This window comes from Acartia tonsa, chromosome 8, assembly GCF_053477335.1.
Source record: "Acartia tonsa isolate MP-2025a chromosome 8, ASM5347733v1, whole genome shotgun sequence".
Taxonomy (NCBI): Eukaryota; Metazoa; Arthropoda; class Copepoda; order Calanoida; family Acartiidae; genus Acartia; species Acartia tonsa.
This window is the reverse complement of record NC_137267.1, coordinates 32,971,276-32,991,402: the sequence shown is the minus strand read 5'-3', so window position 1 is coordinate 32,991,402 and position 20,127 is coordinate 32,971,276. Positions and strand designations below refer to the sequence as shown.

Sequence of the window (20,127 nt, the reverse complement as noted above, 5' to 3'; positions counted from 1 at the left end):
TAAATCATTCCTCTTCTTACCCATTGTAGTTGTACACACAATGATCTCTTAATTTCTTGGTTTTTAATTATTTCTGTATTTCAGTTGAATGCTTATTTTCAATGTCATGAATTACTTTTCTTTGGTTTTTTTTAAAGTCAATCCCACCAAGACTGACCTTAAACCTAGCTTACCTATATTGAAGAGCTCAATGAGTTTAGTTATTTATCGCATCGTATTATAAACAGTATTATATTTTATAAATTTTTTAATTTGTCGAAAACAGGATATAGTACGATGATGTACATATTTTTTTCAGAATGGCTGAGAACCGGTTCTAATCCACTTGATATCAATCGGTTTCGAGGCGATAATTAAAATTTTTCATCTAAATCCTAAGCTTCAAAAAACCTTACTACTTTATACAATAGGATCTGGTCTTTGTTTAGATCTGAGATGGTTCAGCGGCTGAGTGAATACTTCTCTGACCTGGATTTAACGGCTCCGGCAGTGTCCTCTCCTGGAGCCGCCGCAGGACATGGAGGTGCTGCCAACCATAATCACAGGAAAATACTTTGATTAATATTTATTTTCATATATATACATTTGGTTATAATTGAGAACAGTTCGACTAAATATGAGCATTTGACTAAACGGTTACACACAACTTTACGGAAAATACGCGAAAAAAATGACCCCCTTTTTATCCTAAGATTAGGTGTGTTCTTAAAAAAAAGTACCGCTGAAGTACAAGAAATGGTTAAATTTATGTTTATCTTTGTTTTTCTTTAAAATTTTCAAAATATCTACTTTATTATTTATTGTTATTCTTTGTTTTTAACTGTGTAAGGAAAGTATTATAAATGATATTTAACCATCTTTTTAGTTGATGTTTTTTAAAAGTATGATTAATGCAGTGATGTATATTTTCAACCTATTTGGATTTTCTTTTCCTATCCTTTCTATCCTTATTTCTTTCTCAAATTTGTATAAGACCCAAAAAAAAGAATTTGTTAAATTGTCTGTTTTATAATTCATTTTCGTGTTAGTGGTCAGATATAACCTTTAAAGGAAAAGTAAAGTCTTATTTTATGAATTCTCCAATTATGATTAACAAAATCCATTAGTAAATTATTGGTGGAAAAGTTTGTACAATGCATGTTTGTTCCAACAAATCAATATTTATTGAAAGTCTCAAAGATTATTAAGTCAACAAATGAAAGAAGTGTTTTAAATTGTGGGGACCAGTACAATTTTAAGTCAAATGTCCCCTCCATCCTTATATACCCAGAATATAACTTGTTCAGAAAGCTGCAAGGTCAAGTTAAAAACATCCTTCAATCAACCTCTTCATTTTATGATCATTATCTGAAAGTCCTATCTGTGTATTTTTATGAGTTTAGTTATCTCAATATTTAAAGAAACAATTTAACAAGTCCGAGACTCGAACCCACCAACCTAACTCCGATCAAAATATGAAAGTATTTGAATGTTGCAGAAAGAGCAATGGAGTTGGTCCTGGTAAGAGATTGAGCTGTAAACCTGGTGGAGGTGTTGGGGGTGTACTGCAGGAAAATGGCCTCCAGTTCCAGATTGACAACATAGCTGAGAATTCAAGAGATGTTATTAGCACTAAAAAGCTTTAGATTTTCATGTAGTTTGTTTCCAGTGATGGTTTTCATTATTATGATCAAGTGGACCACACACTACTTTCAATTTTCAAAGTTGGAAGTTTTTTAAGAGGAGGGGAGTTGGATTTCTAATGAGGGTTGGTGGTAAAATCCCCTTAAAATAGTTATAAACATTCCCAGGACCTATGAGAAGCTACTTTGTAAAGGAGAACTATATCGGTCCAGCGGTTAGCAAGAACCTTTGGTACAGACACACACACACAGAGACATCCTGTTACTGTTTTATAAGGATATGATTTTCTATAGTGTTAGGGTGGGGGGGATTCCAAATTTAATCATAGCTATCCTGAAAAATTTATAATCTAACCTATCCAGCCATCTGTAAGATCTTAAATAACAGTTTGACAAGCATTCTGAATGTGAATATAATGGTATAGGGGATGTTTTGTGGTTCTCTTGATGAATAAGGGATGCTGCACTTTTGAAATAATGAATATAAATATTTGTAGTCGATCTAGAAAATTATTTGAAAAGAAATTTCATTAAAAAACTTTTCATTGTCATTTAAACAATTAAAAGGATTAATTAAATTCCCATTAGGGTAAGTGAACAATATTAGATATTTCGGTTCTGCCCCTGAAACTGACTCGCGAGCATTAAAACTCTCCCCTTATATTCTAAAATGATAATATAGGGGTTGGTCTTTTCTTATGTCCAATCCCTAGGGGGAGCCCTAACCATTTGGGGCTAGTCCAATGCCTAATACAACCTACCCTTATCTGTAATAAAGTAATATAGAAACAAACGAAAAACTTACCCCCATCCCTCTATTTATTTGTGACTAATTAAAAAAGTAATGGAGTGGGTAGCTTACGATCAACAAGGCACTTTTAGGGGAAAAACAATATTTCTTATATAAAAGTAAAAAGTTTCTTCATTATTTAAGATATCTTTTTGTCATTTTAATTATAAAATCTATTGTATGTAAAAATTAATATTATATAGGTTAAAAGAAATAAAAACATTTTAGGATCAGAAATACGATGGAAACGTTTTTGCAACTTTTCAGGCTGTCTAAGGCTAAACGGCTGGCTAGTCGTAAAGTATGCGTTTGCGTAAGCGCTAGGCTTTAGCTTCAAAAAAAAAACAATCGCGAGCGGCCGGTTAGCCTGTGACAACATGCGTAAAATTATTCTTTTGGCACGTTTACTTGCGCTGCGCGCTTGCAGTATTCCCAGTTTTCAGTAGACCCCGTTATTTATATTTAATATTTTGAAATGTTAGTTGTGTGTCAGCCGTTTGGCCGTAAAGGTCATTTAAAGTTGCTTAAAATGCTACCATTGTAATTCAAACCAAAGTTTTTAGTAAATTATCAAAAGAAAACGCTTATTGTTTAAAAGTTAAACATAATATCTATGCATGTCGAATTTATACAAAATATCTAGAGCTTTTTTACGCTTTTTTTTATCCTTTTTTACTCTACAATTTATTTGGCTGTAATATTTATATCAAAGCTTTTAAAGTTTTCTAAAAGAAATATTGCCTTTTTTTGTGTTCGTTAAATTTTCTGTTTTTCTGGCTAGCTTCTAAATATGTTACACGCCAGGCTACAATTGAATCAAGATAAAAGTAAGTGCCGAGCTCTCTGACCTAAGCTATGTATGGTGAAATTAGACATAAAACCATGATGATTTCAGGTAAAACCAAAATATTTCAGCGGGGTCTTTTTGAGAAATTTGGATTTGAAAATTGTAAATTCAATTTTCACCCCTTAGGAGTTGCCGCATAATCATGACAAGAAAAGCAAAGATTATATATTTAAAATTTTGAACAACTTTGCTTTTATGAAGTCTTTCATAAAACCTCACTATATTACTTACTTTTGTCTTGATTCAATTGTAGCTTGGCGTAATTAACTTGTAGTTCTCGTAAAACCTTTTATTAAATTACTTGCTCACGCTGTATTTGAGATTAAAATAAAAATTATGCAAAATTATATGTAATTAAAAATATAAATAAGATTCCCTACCAATTTTATTTACAATGTGCTTATGTAGATAATTTTAGCTTATTTTATTTAAATAATATCTATTTCTTGCTTAGTTTTATGGATAGCTGGTCATAGGTAAAATAAAATTCTTAGAATAACGTCAGGGATGAAGGGGATATTACATTTTAAATTGGACCTGAACCTACAGTTTCATGAACATCAGTGATCATAAAAAAATAAGACACTGAATGATAAATCTATATATAGCCCTAAGATGATAAACAAAATTACCACTTCTTCAAATTAGAAGCATTGATTGAAAATTAACTTTGGATCGACCTTATCAAAATTCAAAGTATGAAAAGTTTATGAGCCAAAGAAATAAATAACGTTACAGTCTAACGTCCCCTTTCTCCCCAATAAACATGCTATATCATTTGTTGGCTTAAAAACTTAAGGAACCTTTTATTAAGTAGTGGTTGGTTGTAACTGGACGACAGTAGATATTAGACATGTCCCAAACTTTTCAATCAATGATTGTAACCTACAGATGTTAAGAGATGATTTTGTATTATCTTCATGTACGTCAATTTATTATGCACTGTCGTCTTCTCCCTTCAAACTTAAGTCCCTGGATAAACGTTGAACGTTATATCCATGTTTTTCCGGACAATATCCATAAATCTATGCGAGACATAGTTTTTAATCACAGCTTAAAACCGGTTTTTAAGCCGTGTGCAAAATGTGTACTAAAACCTGGTGATACGAATTCTATGTAATATTTGATAAACCTGTGAATGAAATGTGAGTGATATTTTCATTACGCTTACCATTGCCAAATTAAATAAATTCAGAATTTAAATTGTTTTTTAGTAGCGAAGCTACTCTATACTTTGTCTGGCCGTCTGTTGGTCTGTAACGCCGTGGAGAAGATGTGACAATTTCGGCTGCTATTCAAGAAAGACTGCCCTATATTGGTAGTTATCATTTAAAACTTTTAATTAGCTTTTTTTCCATTTTTTCCCATAGAATAATATCTCTGTTTAGCATAGATGTCAAAGGGCGAGGGTAAGGGAATGCTTACCTCTCTCAAACTTTGGTAACCCTATAAAAAACTTTTTTATTCCCTCTTAATTAAAAAAAGATTACCCCCCTCAAATCTTTGAAACCCCTCATTTTACCCCCCTCGAAATAGAAAGCTTGGATGACCATGCACGCGACTAATAGCTCATCACTCTTATGTAAATGTATAGTAAAGAAATTAAGAAAAGTTTACGACACAAGCCAGGCGTATAAGGGGGGGGTTTTTAATGCAACCATCTCGTAATCAGTGAGCAAATGGCACTTAGAATTCGAATTTCGAGCTGAAATTTTGCATGGGTAATCCTTGGTAGGTCTATTTTCCCTAAATCGAACAAAAAGTTGGAAAAGTAACGGCTGGCGGCTGCAGCTCAGCCGTTTTTGCCCTATTTTTAGGGCAAATTTATCATTATTTACGTAGGAATCAACTTTTTAAAACATGGTTTTGGTTTAATTCATATTAAATGATAGCACTAACCATTTTTTAAATTTCTAGTACCAGCTGCTAAACGGCTAGAACCGGCTGAAAACGGCTGGGAGCGGCCAAGAGTATGAAGAGTAGATAGGGCTTGTGACATATCTAGGGGTAGGTTTTTATTGGTGCTGAGCTCAAAAATACTACTAAAAATAGTGACGGCCAATCCATATGGCAGCTGGGTAACAGCTGCAGCTCAGCTGCGAGCGGCCAAGAGTAGAATGAGTAGATAGGGCTTGTGACGTGTCTAGGGGTAGGTTTTTATGGGTGCTGATCTCAAAAATGCTACCAAAAATAGTGGCGGCCCATCCATGTGGCAGCTGGGTAACGGCGGCAGCTCAGCTGGGAGAGTCCAAGAGTAGAATAAGTACATAGGGCATGTCACATGTCCAGGGTTAGGTTTTTATGGGTGCTGAGCTCAAAAATACTACCAAAAATAGTGATGGCCAATCCATATGCAGTTGAGTAATAGCTGCTGCTCAGCTGCGAGCAGCCAAGAGTAGAATGAGTAGATAGGGCTTGTGACGTGTCTAGGGGTAGGTTTTTATGGGTGCTGAGCTCAAAAATGGTACCAAAAATAGTGGCGGCCAATACATATGGCAGCTGGGTAACAGCTGCTGCGAGCGGTCAAGAGTAGATGGGGCTTATGACGTGTCTAGGGGTAGGTTTTTATGGGTGCTGAGCTAAAAAATGCTACCAAAAATAGTGGCGGTCCATCCATATGGCAGCTGGGTAATGGCCGCAGCTCAGCTGTGAGAGGCCAAGAGTAGAATGAGTAGATAGGGCTTATGACGTGTCTAAGGGTAGGTTTTAATGGGTGTTAAGCTCAAAAATGGTACCAAAAATAGTGGCGGCCAATCTATATGGCATCTGAGCAACAGCTGCAACTCAGATGGGAGCGGCCAAGAGTAAAATGAGTACATAGGACTTGTGACGTGTCTTGGGGTAAGTTTTTATGGGTACTGAGCTCAAAATTGCCCCCCAAAAATAGTTACGACCCATCCATATGGCAGCTGGGTAACGGCTGCAGCTCAGCTGGGGGAGGCTAAGAGTAGAATGAGTAGATAGGGCTTGTGGGCTGTAGCTGTTACCCAGGTGCCATATGGATGAGCCACCACTATTATTTGTAGTATTTTTGAGCTCAGCACTCATAAATACCAACCCCTGGACACGTCACAAGCCCTATGTACTCATTCTACTTTTGGCCGCTCCCAGCTGAGCTGCCGCCGTTACCCAGCTGCCACATGGATGGGTCACCACTATTTTTGGTAGCATTTTGAGCTCAGCACTCATAAAAACCTACCCTAAGACACATCACAAGCCCTATCTACTCATTCTACTCTTGGCTGCTCCTAGCTGAGCTGTAGCTGTTACTCTTGCTATATATGGATTGGTTGCCACTATTTTTAGTAGCATAGTACAGCCATAAAAACCTACCCCGAGACACATCATAAGCTCTATCTACTCATTATACTCTTGGTGGCGCGCAGCTGAGCTGCAGCTGTTACCCAGCTGCAATGTGGATGAGTCGCCACTATTTTTGGTACCATTTTTAAGCTCAGCACCCATGAAAACCTACCCCTAGACACATCACAAGCCTTATCTACTCATTCTACTCTTGGCCACTCGCAGCTGAGCTGCAGCTGTTAAACAGCTGCCATATGGATGGGTCGCCACTATTTTTGGTAGCATTTTTGAGCTCAGCACCCATGAAAACCTACCCCTAGACATGTCACATGCCCTATGTACTCATTCTACTCTTGGCCTCTACCAGCTGAGCTTCCGCCATTACCCGGCTGCCATATGGATGGGCTGCCACTATTTTTGGTACCATTTTTGAGCTCAGCACCCATAAAAACCTACTTCTAGACACGTCACAAGCTCTATCTAATCATTCTAATCTTAGCCGCTCGCAGCTGAGCAGCAGCTATTACTTAACTGCCATAGGGATTGGCCGAAACTATTTTTAAAGCATTTTTGAGTTCAGCACCCATAAAAACCTAATCCTGGACACGTCACATGCCTCATATACTCATTCTACTCTTGGCCTATCTCGTCTGAGCTGCGGCTGTTAACCAGCTTAGCTGCGTCCATTACCCAGCTGCCATGTGGATGGGCCTCCACTATTTTTGTTAGCATTTTTGAGCTCAGCACCTATAAAAACTTACCCCTAGACACGTCACAACTTCACAAGCCCTATCTACTCATTCTACTCTTGGCCGCTCGCAGCTGAACTGCAGCTGTTACCCAGCTGCCATATGGATTGGCCGTCACTATTTTTAGTAGCATTTTTGAGCTCAGCACCCATAGAAACCTACCCCTAGACATATCACAAGCCCTATCTACCCTTTATACTCTTGGCGGCTCCCAGCCGTTTTCAGCCGGTTCTAGCCGTTTAGCAGCTGGTGATAAAAATTTTTAAAAATGGTTATTGTTATCATTTAACATGAATTAAACCAGAAATATGTTTTAAAAAGTTGATTCCTACGTAATTAATGATGAATTTGCCCTAAAAATAGGCAAAAAACGGCTAAACGGCTGAGCTGCCAGCCGCCAGCCGTTACTTTTCCAACTTTTTTTTCGATTTAGGGAAAATAGACCTATCAAGGATTACTCATGCAAAATTTCAGATCGAAATTCGAATTCTAAGTGCCATTTGCTCACTGATTACGAGATGGTTGCATTAAAAACCCCCCCCTTATTAAAGTCATTGTAAATTAACAATACACGCCAGGCAACAATTGAATCAAGGCAAAAGTAAGTGCCGAGCTCTGGGACCTATGTATGGCGAAATTAGACATAAAACCATGATGATTCTAGGTAAAACCAAAATATTTCAGCGGGATCTTTTTGAGAAAATTAGATTTGAAAATTTCAGGTTCAATTTTCACCCCCTAGGAGTTGCCGTATAATCATGACAAGAAAAGTAAAAATTATTTATTTAAAATTTTGAACAACTTTGCTTTTATGAAGTCTTTCATAAAACCTCTCTATATATGATTTATTTAAGGCTGAATTTCTATGATGACCTTAGCAAAGCAACTGATAGAAATGGCTATTAATTAACTCCATTCAGGAGTGGTTTTATGAAGAACTTTATAAAAGCAAACTTGTTCAAAATTTTAAATAAACAATCTTTGCTTTTCTTGTCATGATTATGCGGCAACTCCTAGGGGGTGAAAATTGAACTTGAAATATTCAAATATAATTTTCTCAAAAAGATCCCGCTGAAATATTTTGGTTTTACCTGGAATCATTTTGGTTTTATGTCTAATTTCACCATACATAGGTCCCAGAGCTCGGCACTTACTTTTATCTTGATTCAATTGTAGCCTGGCGTGAATAAGGTCTCTTACAGGAATAGGTCACCCAAAGAAAAATTATTTTTCCTTTAACTTTTTGGTCAGAAAAAAATATATATAAAAATAAGTTGGGTCTAATGATTTAAAATAGCTATCAATAACGTTTTCTTATTTGGTAGAACAACTCTGGGGACTTTAATTGAATTTTAATTGGTTGGTTCATTTAGTTTAGTGTCGAAACCTTTCAACCACTAAATGTAATCTATGAAGGGGTAAAATTGTGTATCATCAATTTGTTGGCCCTTTAGATCCCTGAATAATTATAAATCATGTTATGAATACAATGGAACAGTGTAGAAATGACACAACCATAATTTCTTATCACAAGTTCTATATTATTTAATAATGAATGCAGTCCTCTCACACACACCCCGGGTCCCCCCCTCCCCCCCCCCCTAACTAAAAAACATAATTATTGTCCCATTCAGTGGCATCACGTGCTAAGGGTTTGGTTAGGTGGAATCCATGAAGAGCACCGGAAAATTTTGACAATTCGCTTAAGGGGGATATGTAACAGACAACAGGAAGGGTGTAAACCTCATACGGGACGGGATGCTGGCCATGACACTTAAATGCCAGGTCCAACAACCCAGGATAACTGAGCGGAGCTAAATGTCTTCTTTTTCCCGGGGTATTAGGTTAAGTAACGCCCATCAGACAACCAACTCTTTGATTGCACGATCTATGTCTGAGAAGCCCTAACTGTGCATGGTAATGAGTTGCGCCTGTTTTGAGCCAAGGCATTCCCCCTACTCTACCTATTAATGTTCCAGACCTTATAGAGTAGCCGCAGGAACCATTTTTAACGTCATTAGCTCCTGGTTCCAATATTTCCCTTGAAATTAAGCTTTAACGATTTCGCATTTAGTCACTTCATATACATTATATATAGTTGATTTTTTTGCCGCTAGGCGTCTCAATTCATTAGTATTAAAAATATTTATTTGTATTTCAGTAGGTTTTCTCCTACCTTTAAGACTTTTTGGTGTATTTCAAATAAAGATATAAACTTTGCAGAAAAATAACATTAAAAAGATTGCAGTAAAAATGTGGGTAGTATTTTGTTAATTTTTCTGAAAAACTTGATGTTCAACAGGTGATCGTGAAGCTAAGGTACCCGAAAGGGCGCCATGTTATTGTTACGTGTTACAGAGCATTGTAGCAAATGATGGAATGATTGATTAGTTTATCATTCTGTCAAATTTTATGTCAGGTATCTCAGAATACCTTTTCATAAGATAGTTATTTTCCTGTTTAGCTTCGAAACAGTTTAACATTAGGTGGATTAGAACAGGTTCTTAGCCATACTGAAAAATTATGTCTAGCATCGTATTATATCCAGTTTTCTCCGAATATAAAAGTTTACAATCATAAGATTAAAACCAATTGTTTAGCCTGTGCCTTTGGGATCTCGGAGCTAAAAAACAGTACAATCTTTTAATTGGCACACATTTTTATATCCACGACAAACTGTTTATAATACGATGCGATAAATAACTATTTGGTCATAAAAGTTACAAATAGGTTCCCTTCCTATAGTATTTTTGTTGAATAAATCGATTAGGGAGGGACCCCACTTACGCCAGCCCTCACAACAAAATGTTGTGAATCAAATATTTAACTTTTAAATGCAAAGCTTTTCTATATTTATGGTCGGTCTTTCTGTAACGGTTAGATCTTTTCGTTAATCTAGGCATGTTAGAATTGTCTTATCGTTTTCAAACTTTCCATGATGATGGGGGAAACAGGTACAATTTAGAAAGCGTATCAACTCTATAATTGTTACTAGAATGTCCGTACGTCCATTTAGCTGATTTTTTACAACAATTTTTCATGTGATACAATTATCCTATTCATCTTATTTTTAGAATACTCATACCTAGTACAACAAAAGTACCATGCTATAAACGAATCTCCTCTATAATCTATAATATTACTCGCCGCAAAAAAACTAAAAGAAGGTCTTGGTCACTAAACTTATTGAACCAACCAATCAAAATTTAATAAGATTTCCCAAAATTGATGAGCCAACGAATTAGAAAATGTTATTTTTAAACATTGGAGACTATTGTAATAAACAACCCATAGTCCCCTTCCTCCTTGAATATTGTGCAACACATTCCAATGTGTTGATTATATGAGAGTAGGTTTCTTTGGGCTGTTTATTATACACTAGTCCCAAATTTTTTCAAAAACGTTTTCTTAATATTCGTTGGCTCAACAACTTTGGAAACTTTTAGAAAACTTGGATTGGTTGGTTCATTTAGTTGAGTGTCCAAACGTTTTAACCACTAATTGTAATATACAGAAGGGGTAATTTTGTGTATTATCATTGGGGATGTACATCAATATATATGCCATTGTCTTATCCCCTGAAGATCCCTGCTATAAACCCCTGATTATCACACCTGTATGTATGACTAACAGGTATATTCTCTGAAATTATTGCCCAATCGGTTCGGTGGTTGCCGAGATCTTCAGACCTTCAGACAGACAGATAAACATCATTCTTCTTTCCATTATAGAATTGTTGAAAAAGTGCAATTTTGATATTAACAACCGAAGAAAGAAAAAATTGAGAGAAAAAAGTTATTTATCGCATCGTATTATGAAGAGCTTTCCGCGGATAATAAAAATAAAAACATATAAAACTGGTATCAGTTTTATGATTTTTATTTTAATATTCGTGGAAAATTGTCTGTAATACGATGCTGTACATGATTCTTCAATATGGCTGAGAAGCTGCTCTAATTCAGCGGATATTCATCTGTTTGAAAGCCTTACTGGTATGTACTTGCTTCCTCTTTATATATTTCTTCTCAGAGACTTTGAAGGTATTTCCCAAATTTTCTCCCGGAGACAGACAGACACACACGGAGATTCAACACGTTTGCTCTCAGAAATTCGGCGGAGAATTTTCAGTTTGTCTCTATTTTCCATCAAAGGTGGAGCTGGTTTTATTTTTATCTACTTAAAAGGTTGGATTTTATAATTTGGTTAATGTTAAAAAAATCTTAAAATGAAAAAAAGTTCATAAACACTTTTGTATTTACATATTAAAAGTGAAGCTTTTTTATAATTAGTGTCGGCCTGTAACGGAAAGCCAATCTTTAGGCATGTTTAAATTGTCATAACGATTTCAAACTTTTAGATATGATTATCTTATTTACTTCATTTTTGGAATATGGTTTCCTGGAATCATTAGGTATAATGTTAAAAGTCTCACATTATCCATATTAAGCATCATGTATCTAAATAATTTTGGGATATATTTTTACGGAATATTGTTCAAAATTCTAAATATTATTTAATGGGTTAGTTCTCTTTATTTGTTTATGTTCGTTTGTCTGTATTTTCTGACTGATTTGTTATCCTTCTTCTCCACGTATGTTGTCATCCTTGTTTCTCATCAAACCATTTCTTCTTTGTTAACCTTAATGCTGTTATTAAATCAAGTTAGATGCCTGATTATAATATCGTAACTTTTTGAATATTGTTTTTATTTAAAATGAGTACAAGCATTTTAAATAAAAGTCAGTAACTCTTAAGGGGGTTTAACCCTGCAGGGCAATCATTAACATTTACCTAACCTAACCTAAAAATTACCTATCAAAAGCTATTGTGAAACTACGAAGAAACCCGCAACTAAGTTTTCTAAATGATCCAAGTTTTCAATTTTATGTTTTAAGATTATGTCAAAATAATAATTGCTGTAATGACAAGTGAAATAAAAAAAACCCCTAATGTTTGGGGTTAGATATAAAGATCGCCGTTACTACGAAGCGTTGCCCCCAAAAATCCCCTAAATTAGCAAATATTTTTTTTTAAATTCAGTTGTTAGCTACAGCTGAATTGCTGGGCTTAGCGTGAACCCGGTGCACGCCTCTGGCTAAGTGTTTCATAATTTATTTTAGTAATTAGATAATCTAAGATATAACCCTATTTGTATGTTTTTTTGTCATACCGGGTTTGCAATCGATAAATTATGCATAAATTCGCGATCAGGGCCGTCAGTTGTTGATTGACAGACGCCTAGAAAATGAATAAATTCACTATTAATGCTTTTTTCTATTTAAGCTATTTCCAAAAATTGTGAATAGATATTTTTGTGCTTTCACCCATAGTTTCGGTTAATCACTCATAAAACTTTTCCCTTATTTAAAAAAAAATAAGAATAAATGAAGGTGATTATTTTTTCCTATCCCTAACCCCTTCGGGATGTCCTAACACTTCAGGTCTTCTAAGTCCACAATATAACCTAACCTAACGAGAACTAAAGGAATAAACAATAATTCCGTCTTGTTTTCAATTATTTTTAAAAATAAAGGAGGGGAGGTATCAGGGCTCTATATGATACTTTAAGCGAACGCGCCGATATTTGTATTAGTTTTAATAATCATAGAAATTATGTGTAATATATTATATAAATATAACTTTTAAAGCAACAAATATGAAATTCTTCACGTCAAGATGTTAGGAATATTTAATTATATAAATAAATACACATATTTGCACAAATATTGCGAGTTAAATATGATAAACATATTTTTTTGACAACGGAAAAATACATATAAGGAATCTATGTGTTATATTTGAAAAGCTTTGTGTGATAATTCATTCCTAAACCAGGTAATTGGGAAAGCGTGGCAACTCTATAATGTGTAATAACAAAAAGTATTAAACATGTTGATTTTAAGATATTTTACATCAATTTTTATTTTACGAGGCTATCATTTTTTATTAGAGATTTCTAGTACGACCGGGCACCATGTAATTAGCTAGGTTTAAAGACGCTAGTACATCTTTACCAATTATTTAAAGCTATCCTAATTAATAATATACTTTATTTGTTTGTTGAGCTCCGCTATAATGGACGTTATCATCCTTGTTTTTTTCTTTATTGACATATTGACAAGCGGTCAATTTATGTCAACATTTGATTTTCTTGTTTTTTAACTTGACAAATAGACAGAAAAGCTGACAACAATACCTGTCAGAATCTGCAGTCATTCTAAACCATCTATCAATTTTATTCAAACGTCCTTGGTCACATTTTATTTTCCTAGTGGTTTCACCCCCTAGAGGCCTATAGGGGCGATTTCTCTTAGGAGGTTGGTGGTACCCTTCCCCAAAATAGTTATAAACCTTCCAAGGACCTATGAGAAGCTACATTGTAAAGGAGAACCATATCAGTTCAGTGATTGATGAGATCCTTAGGGAAGCACAAACAGACAGAGATCCTGTTACTTTACTATGAGGATTAGATGAAAATATGATTTAACAATGACAATCAGGTGCATAAGTAGTGCAGAAATAATTAACAAGTTATCATAAGATTAAAACAATAGTTAAATAACAATATGTTAAATAACCCAGTGCCAACTTTTAATTGGGTCTGTGAATATCAGTCAGTAAAGTCGTAAATATTATCGCAGCAAAGTCGCCAAAAAAAAAGCAGAAAGAAGTTTGCCAGAAGATGAAAAAATTCCCCAAGAAAGGAGCCGGGTATTTGTTTGGGTTATACAACTATACTTATTACATTTATTAATTCATCTTCCATTATCCTATCGTTGTGAGGCCTTGTATGATTGATATCAAAAAGGTTTCTTTCATAGAAATAATTAAAATCAGTTTTCATTTCCTGGTAGTTCTTTACAACCTTTACTAAATAACTAATGCAAAAGAATAATTGATTTTAGGAATAAGGTATAGCCAACGAGCGAAATAAATAAAAAATAATAATTTGGAGGCAGATAAAAAGCTCGTCAATTTTGCTAAGTGTTTTTTTCGTTAATTTAGGCATGTTAAAATTGTCCTATCGATTTCAAACTTTGTACGGTGATTCCTGCAGTAATTAGGTACGATTTAGAAAGCGTAGCAACTCTATAATCATTACCAAAATGTCCGTACGTCCATTTTAAACATGTTGATTTTTTACTTTTTTAACAACAAATTTTTATATGATCTAATTATCCGATTGATCTGATTTTTTGTATGCTGATTCCTGGGACAACAAAGTACATTATTATAAGCAAATCAACTCTATAATTAAGTCCTAAAATGTAAGTATGTCCATAAACATTATTCTATATCAAGCAGTTTTTCAACAAATTTACTTACAATTTTGCATCGACTTTCATACATTTATATTCTGGTTATTCAGTTCTGACACTATACAAATGTTAATGTCCGTTTGTCCTACCGTTTCAGCGCTTCGCTTTTATGGATGCTGTCATCCTTGTTTCTCTGTAAGGCAAATGAAACCCTAACTCAAACTAGCCTATACAAAATATTTAGAAATATTTAAAAATAAGAGAGGGGGACTCAAAATGGTCCGCTTTCCTATAAGAGGAATTAAATAGAATTAAAAAATTAAATAAAAAAGTATGTATATGTGTGTGTTTTGATACCTAAAGTTCAAAGATAATGAATTTCTATATAAAAAATGTTTTTGACTACGTTTTTTTTGTCGATCTAGTTAAAGATGACACACAAGCGACAAAATTGCTCGGCAGCCAATCGGGCAAATGACTGACAGAAAATTATAGAGTAGCACTGGCCTCAATTGACCAGTTATGACAAGAAAAAAACGGCTGCGGCTTAAAAAAATAATCCCTAAAGCAGCATTTTCTTTAATAGCAGAGGAGAACATTGTACATGATATCTAAATATCAGAAAGATTAATTAAATCTGATTACTGATGTACTAGTAATTAATAATTTATTAATAGTATTATTTCAGATTTAAAAATAATATATAGAAAGGTTAGAGGGAAAAAGATACATCTACATACAATGTGCCTCATTTAATTGCCATAAAATAAAAATGATATAAATAAAGTAAAAATAATATTTTTTAACTGTAAAATTATGAATAAGGTACACGATGATTTATTAAGAACTAGCGGCTGTGTCCGAAGCATCTAGGAACTCTAGCAATAAGAAGGAAGAAAAATAGCCGGAATAGTGTTACCATTCATTAATTATCTTTTTTAAAAGTTACAATTGTTCATGCAGCACACTGTTTTTAATATTTACTTAATTTTAACAATATGGAAGGATTACGACCGGAAAGAGGCCCTTGAGTTTAGAGTTAGTAATTAAAAGACTTTTGTTTTGTCTGCAGGAAAAGTAAATTTATACATACTCTTTAAGGTAGTAAGGTTGTTTGTCCGTTTAGATCTCACAACCCACAATGAAGGGAAAGTCGACCTCCCCCATATTTTCAATTTTAGTTTTACAAAGAAATATTTTTGTGGGGAGACATTTTTTCCTATGGCGTTTTCTCAAGAAAAGATGGTGGTACCCTCCTCCAAAATAGTTATAAACTTTCCCAGGACCTACGAGAGAGAAGATACATTGTAAAGGAGAACCATATCGGATCAGTGGTTAACATGATTCTTCAATACAGACAGACAGACATTCTGTTTCTTTTTTACAAGGATTAAAGTCTTTTCATCCTTTGAATACAGAAGAGCCCCTAGATGCTAGGGCTGAAACCGCTAGTAAAACATAACGCCATAAACGTTTTTAAAAATGCGAACAATGAGTAATGAGTAATGTGTATCACGTTTCTATAAATTTGTCTTTGCATTAGTTTTTTGAATTCATTAGAATAATTTCATGAAATTCAATACTCAACATGATATATATTCAAATAATTCTTTCAACCTTAAGGGCATAAATGTAACCATTTTAAAGAATAATATCCATTCATTTGACCAATAGTTGTCTTCCAACCAAACAAGTAAAAATCATATTTTACATTTACACATTAAGAACATTTTTAAAGTAGTTTTCTCCTTTTATACTTAACTTTTATTTTTTTGACAGATATATCTCTTTATTCCTGTTTGTACTATACAGGAGATCAGCTGAATTTGAGTTTCCGATTGTGTACCTAGCAACCTCATCCTATCTCAATATTTAATACTAGCTAAAAAAGCTTCAATTCAAACTTCAAAAAAATCTTAATTTGAAAAATTTAAATTTTGAATGTATAATAACTCGTCTTATTATTTATTTTTAAATTAATGATGATGTAGCTGAAAATAGCGTTTGCAATAGTTGGGTTATCTGCTGTACAACTTCGGAAATTAGGGAAAAATTAATTTTCAGTTGATCATATAGGAATAGGCAGGGATATAAAGCAGGGAGTAAGGGAGGGGACAATGGGCAGTTAATTCAATTTTATAGTTGTGACCCTTTAAGGTTCCAGATAAAACAAGTATTTGCAATATAGAAACCTTTAGTGGAATTTTTGACTTTTTGAATTGTTTTTAAATCGAAATGCACCATCCTTAAACTGATGCTTTACTACAAGCCTTTGATTCTAGAGATCAAAACCCTTGTTTACAATTCATTTCCATAATTGTTATTAATTAAACTTCGGAAAATTAAGGAAACATAGCATTTTACTTTTACAACATCTTTTACCCAATTTTTTTATTGTATTTATTAAAAAGCTTAGACATGAAAAAGCCTTTAAATAATTATATTACAAGACTTACTAAAACAATTACCTTCCTGCAGAACTTTTAACTCAAGTTATTTCATTTAACGAAATAAAAATGAGATACCTTGCGTCAAAATTTCATACTACATAAATAAAAAAGTTGAGAACATAAGTACATCTTAATTTTAAAGATCTTAAGGTTTAAGTAACATATCTTAGGATAACTGGTAGCTGCGCTCCTAGCATCCAGGACAGAAAAACAAGGATGACAACATCCATAAAAGCGAAGCTCTGAAACGGTAGGACAAACGGACATTAACACTTGTATAATGTCAGAACTGAATAATCAGAATGCGAATGTATAAGGGTCAAAGCAAAATTGTAAGTAAATTTGTTGAAAAACTGCTTGATACAGGATAATGATTATGGACATACTTACATTTTTAGGACTTGATTATAGAGTTGCTTCGCTTATAATATTGTACTTTGTTGTCCCAGGAATCAGTACACCAAAAATCAGACCAATCGGATAATTAGGTCACATACAAATTTGTTGTTAAAAATGTAAAAAAAAATCAAAATGTTTAAAATGGACGAACGGACATTTTGGTAATGATTATAGAGTTGCTACGCTTTCTAACTCGTACCTAACTACTAAAGGAATCACCATGCAAAATTTGAAATCGATAGGACAATTCTAACATGCCTAAATTAACGAAAAAAACTATTTAAAAAAGTAGAAAAATCAACATGTTTAAAATGGACGTACGGACATTTTGGTAATGATTATAGAGTTGCGACGCTTTCTAAATCGTACCTAACTACTAAAGGAATCACCATGCAAAATTTGAAATTAATAGGACAATTCTAACATGTCTAAATTAACGAAAAAAGCTATCCGTTACGGACGTACGGACGGATGGACGGACGGACCGACCCTAATTATAGAAAAGCTTCGCTTTTAATAAAATAACACCATCTTGAGATTTTAATGATAAACAAACCTTGAACAACTCAGGACTTCGTGAATTTTCCCTAAAATTTGGAAATTAATCGGATCATTAATTACAGAAATATTAAGCTAAAGACAAAAAACTTTTGCCTTTACATTAAATCAATAAGAAACATCTAACATGTCTAAAGTAACGAAAAGAGCTAACCGTTACGGACGTACAAATGTGCGGGACCTAATTATAGGAAGGCTTTGCTCATAATAACTAATAATCTTAATATAATTTCTTTCTACAACGCACTAATCGGAATGAATTAACATTAAACAAGAATTAGATATAAAAAATGTAATGATTCAATTTACAAAATAATTTTCAAAATCAAATATTCTGTCTGCTTGTTATTGTTTTCGTCTGCTTGTTATTGTTTATCTTTTTGTTGACGCGCTAGTTTGCCGCGGGATTATGCATGATTTTGCGTGACGTCATTCATAATTGATCCCCAAGATTAGTTAGAAACTGCTAAATTCTTGCATGTTCCCTTTAAGCCAGTCCCCAAAGTCTGAGAGTCCTAAAAATTGAATATTCGATCCATTGTCCCCTCCCTTACTCCCTGGATATAAAGGGTTAAGAAAATGAACAATATATTATTGCACACCCTCAATTATTATAAACAAAATTACCCTTTCTATACATCAAAATTATTGGTGAAAAAGTTTTGACACTGCTACTAAGAACAAAGTCACCAAAGTTTCAATTCAAACGATTGAGAGAACTTTGGGGACCAGTAAAATTTACAGTCTAATGTCCACTCCCTCCCTGTTTTTTTAGGAATGGGGGGATTAGTAATTCAGTATTCCAGATTTGTTACAAAGCAGTGAAATTTAATACTGACTTAAAATTTAATTGCAACAGAAAGTAGTAGAATCCCTTTTGTTTACAAATAACAACCGACCCACCCACCCCACCCCACCCCCACACACACATTATTTTAAAGTCTCCAGATATTTCACTCTAAAGTGCCTAAGACTTAGGGAGGGAGGGGACATTGGTCTGTAAATTATACTGATACATAAACTTTAAAAAATGGTTGGCTCAAAAACCTTAGGTACTTTTATCGAATATTTATTGATTGGTTCCAAATTGAAAGTGTTTAAACTTTTCAACCAACAATCTTAATCTGCTGTAGGGTGATTGATATACATTGGGATGTACATCTTTTTATTGTCTATTGTCTTGAGGCATATCTACTTAACAATAAATGTTGATAAAGGGGTAAGGCGAATTTTATCGATATTAAGTATAAAGGAGGTGTATAAACCCCACACCAATTAACAACCACTTTTGTCAGATACTTTTATAATAGACACTGCCCAAATAAGCCTAGATATACAGATTTCATAACTATACAGATTTGTCTCTCTGGGTGTCATTGAGTAGAAATGTGTTTATGACAGTTAAGGAAATAACATATTCTATTTTAACATGCTTTAAGTATTATCAAAAAATAGTTTTAAACTTAGTCTTCAGTGGTTAGTGAGAACGTAGCTGTCAGACTATATACCATAGACGCTGAAAATACACACAAAAGACTACTAATTTTAATTTTTTTTTTAAATTTAAGAAACAACTAAATTTTTAAAGATATCTTTAGTCCTGCAATAAAAATAAATTTCATAACTAAATGTTATTGAACTTAATATTTTAAGTACATTTTTTATGGATTTTTATTGTGTCTAAATCTATCATATGTGTCATATATGTTATGGCTGGTTTTGATGGCTTTGTCAATTATATACATATATGTAAGCAATCTTTAAGTAAAAGTAACAGGATCTGTGCATGTCTGTGAGTACCGAAGTATCTCGCTAACTGCTGAACTAATATGGTTCTCCTTTACAGTGTAGCTTCTCATAGGTCTTGGAAAGGTTTGTAACTATTTTAGGTGAGTACTAACATTGAAATTGCCTATTGAAAAAATGACTCTCCCTCAAATGTATTTGCTTTTCCTTTTAAAAACTAAAATTGAAAGTTCGGGGTGAGGGGGGAGTGGTTAGACTTTCCCCTTCCTGCTCTTCTATAGGACTCTAGGGGCATAACCGCTAACTATTTTATATAGAGTATTGTTTACACTTTAAAATGCTCTTATGAGGTATTATTTACTTATTATTAAAATGTTATTCATTTTATTTTATTTTTTAGGAAA

General features: G+C 33.8%; 1 protein-coding gene across 17 annotated transcripts in view; it reads left to right on the top strand.

Moving 5' to 3' along the window:
• The window catches only part of LOC145326750 (uncharacterized), an 83,420-nt gene extending 78,958 nt beyond the window's left edge, over window positions 1-4,462 (top strand). For 2 of the 17 annotated variants that reach the window (XM_080170152.1, XM_080170133.1), the window contains exons 41-44: window positions 429-545; window positions 1,478-1,703; window positions 2,895-3,735; window positions 4,294-4,462. In XM_080170152.1, coding sequence (XP_080026278.1) covers window positions 429-545; window positions 1,478-1,625 — 265 coding nt within the window. In that variant the 3' untranslated portion in view covers window positions 1,626-1,703; window positions 2,895-3,735; window positions 4,294-4,462. Of the gene's footprint in view, window positions 1-428; window positions 546-1,477; window positions 1,704-1,985; window positions 2,212-2,894; window positions 3,736-4,293 lie in introns of all 17 variants that reach the window. The other 15 variants (XM_080170136.1, XM_080170146.1, XM_080170149.1 and 12 more) reach the window with 15 other exon arrangements.
• Window positions 4,463-20,127: the final 15,665 nt, after the last annotated feature.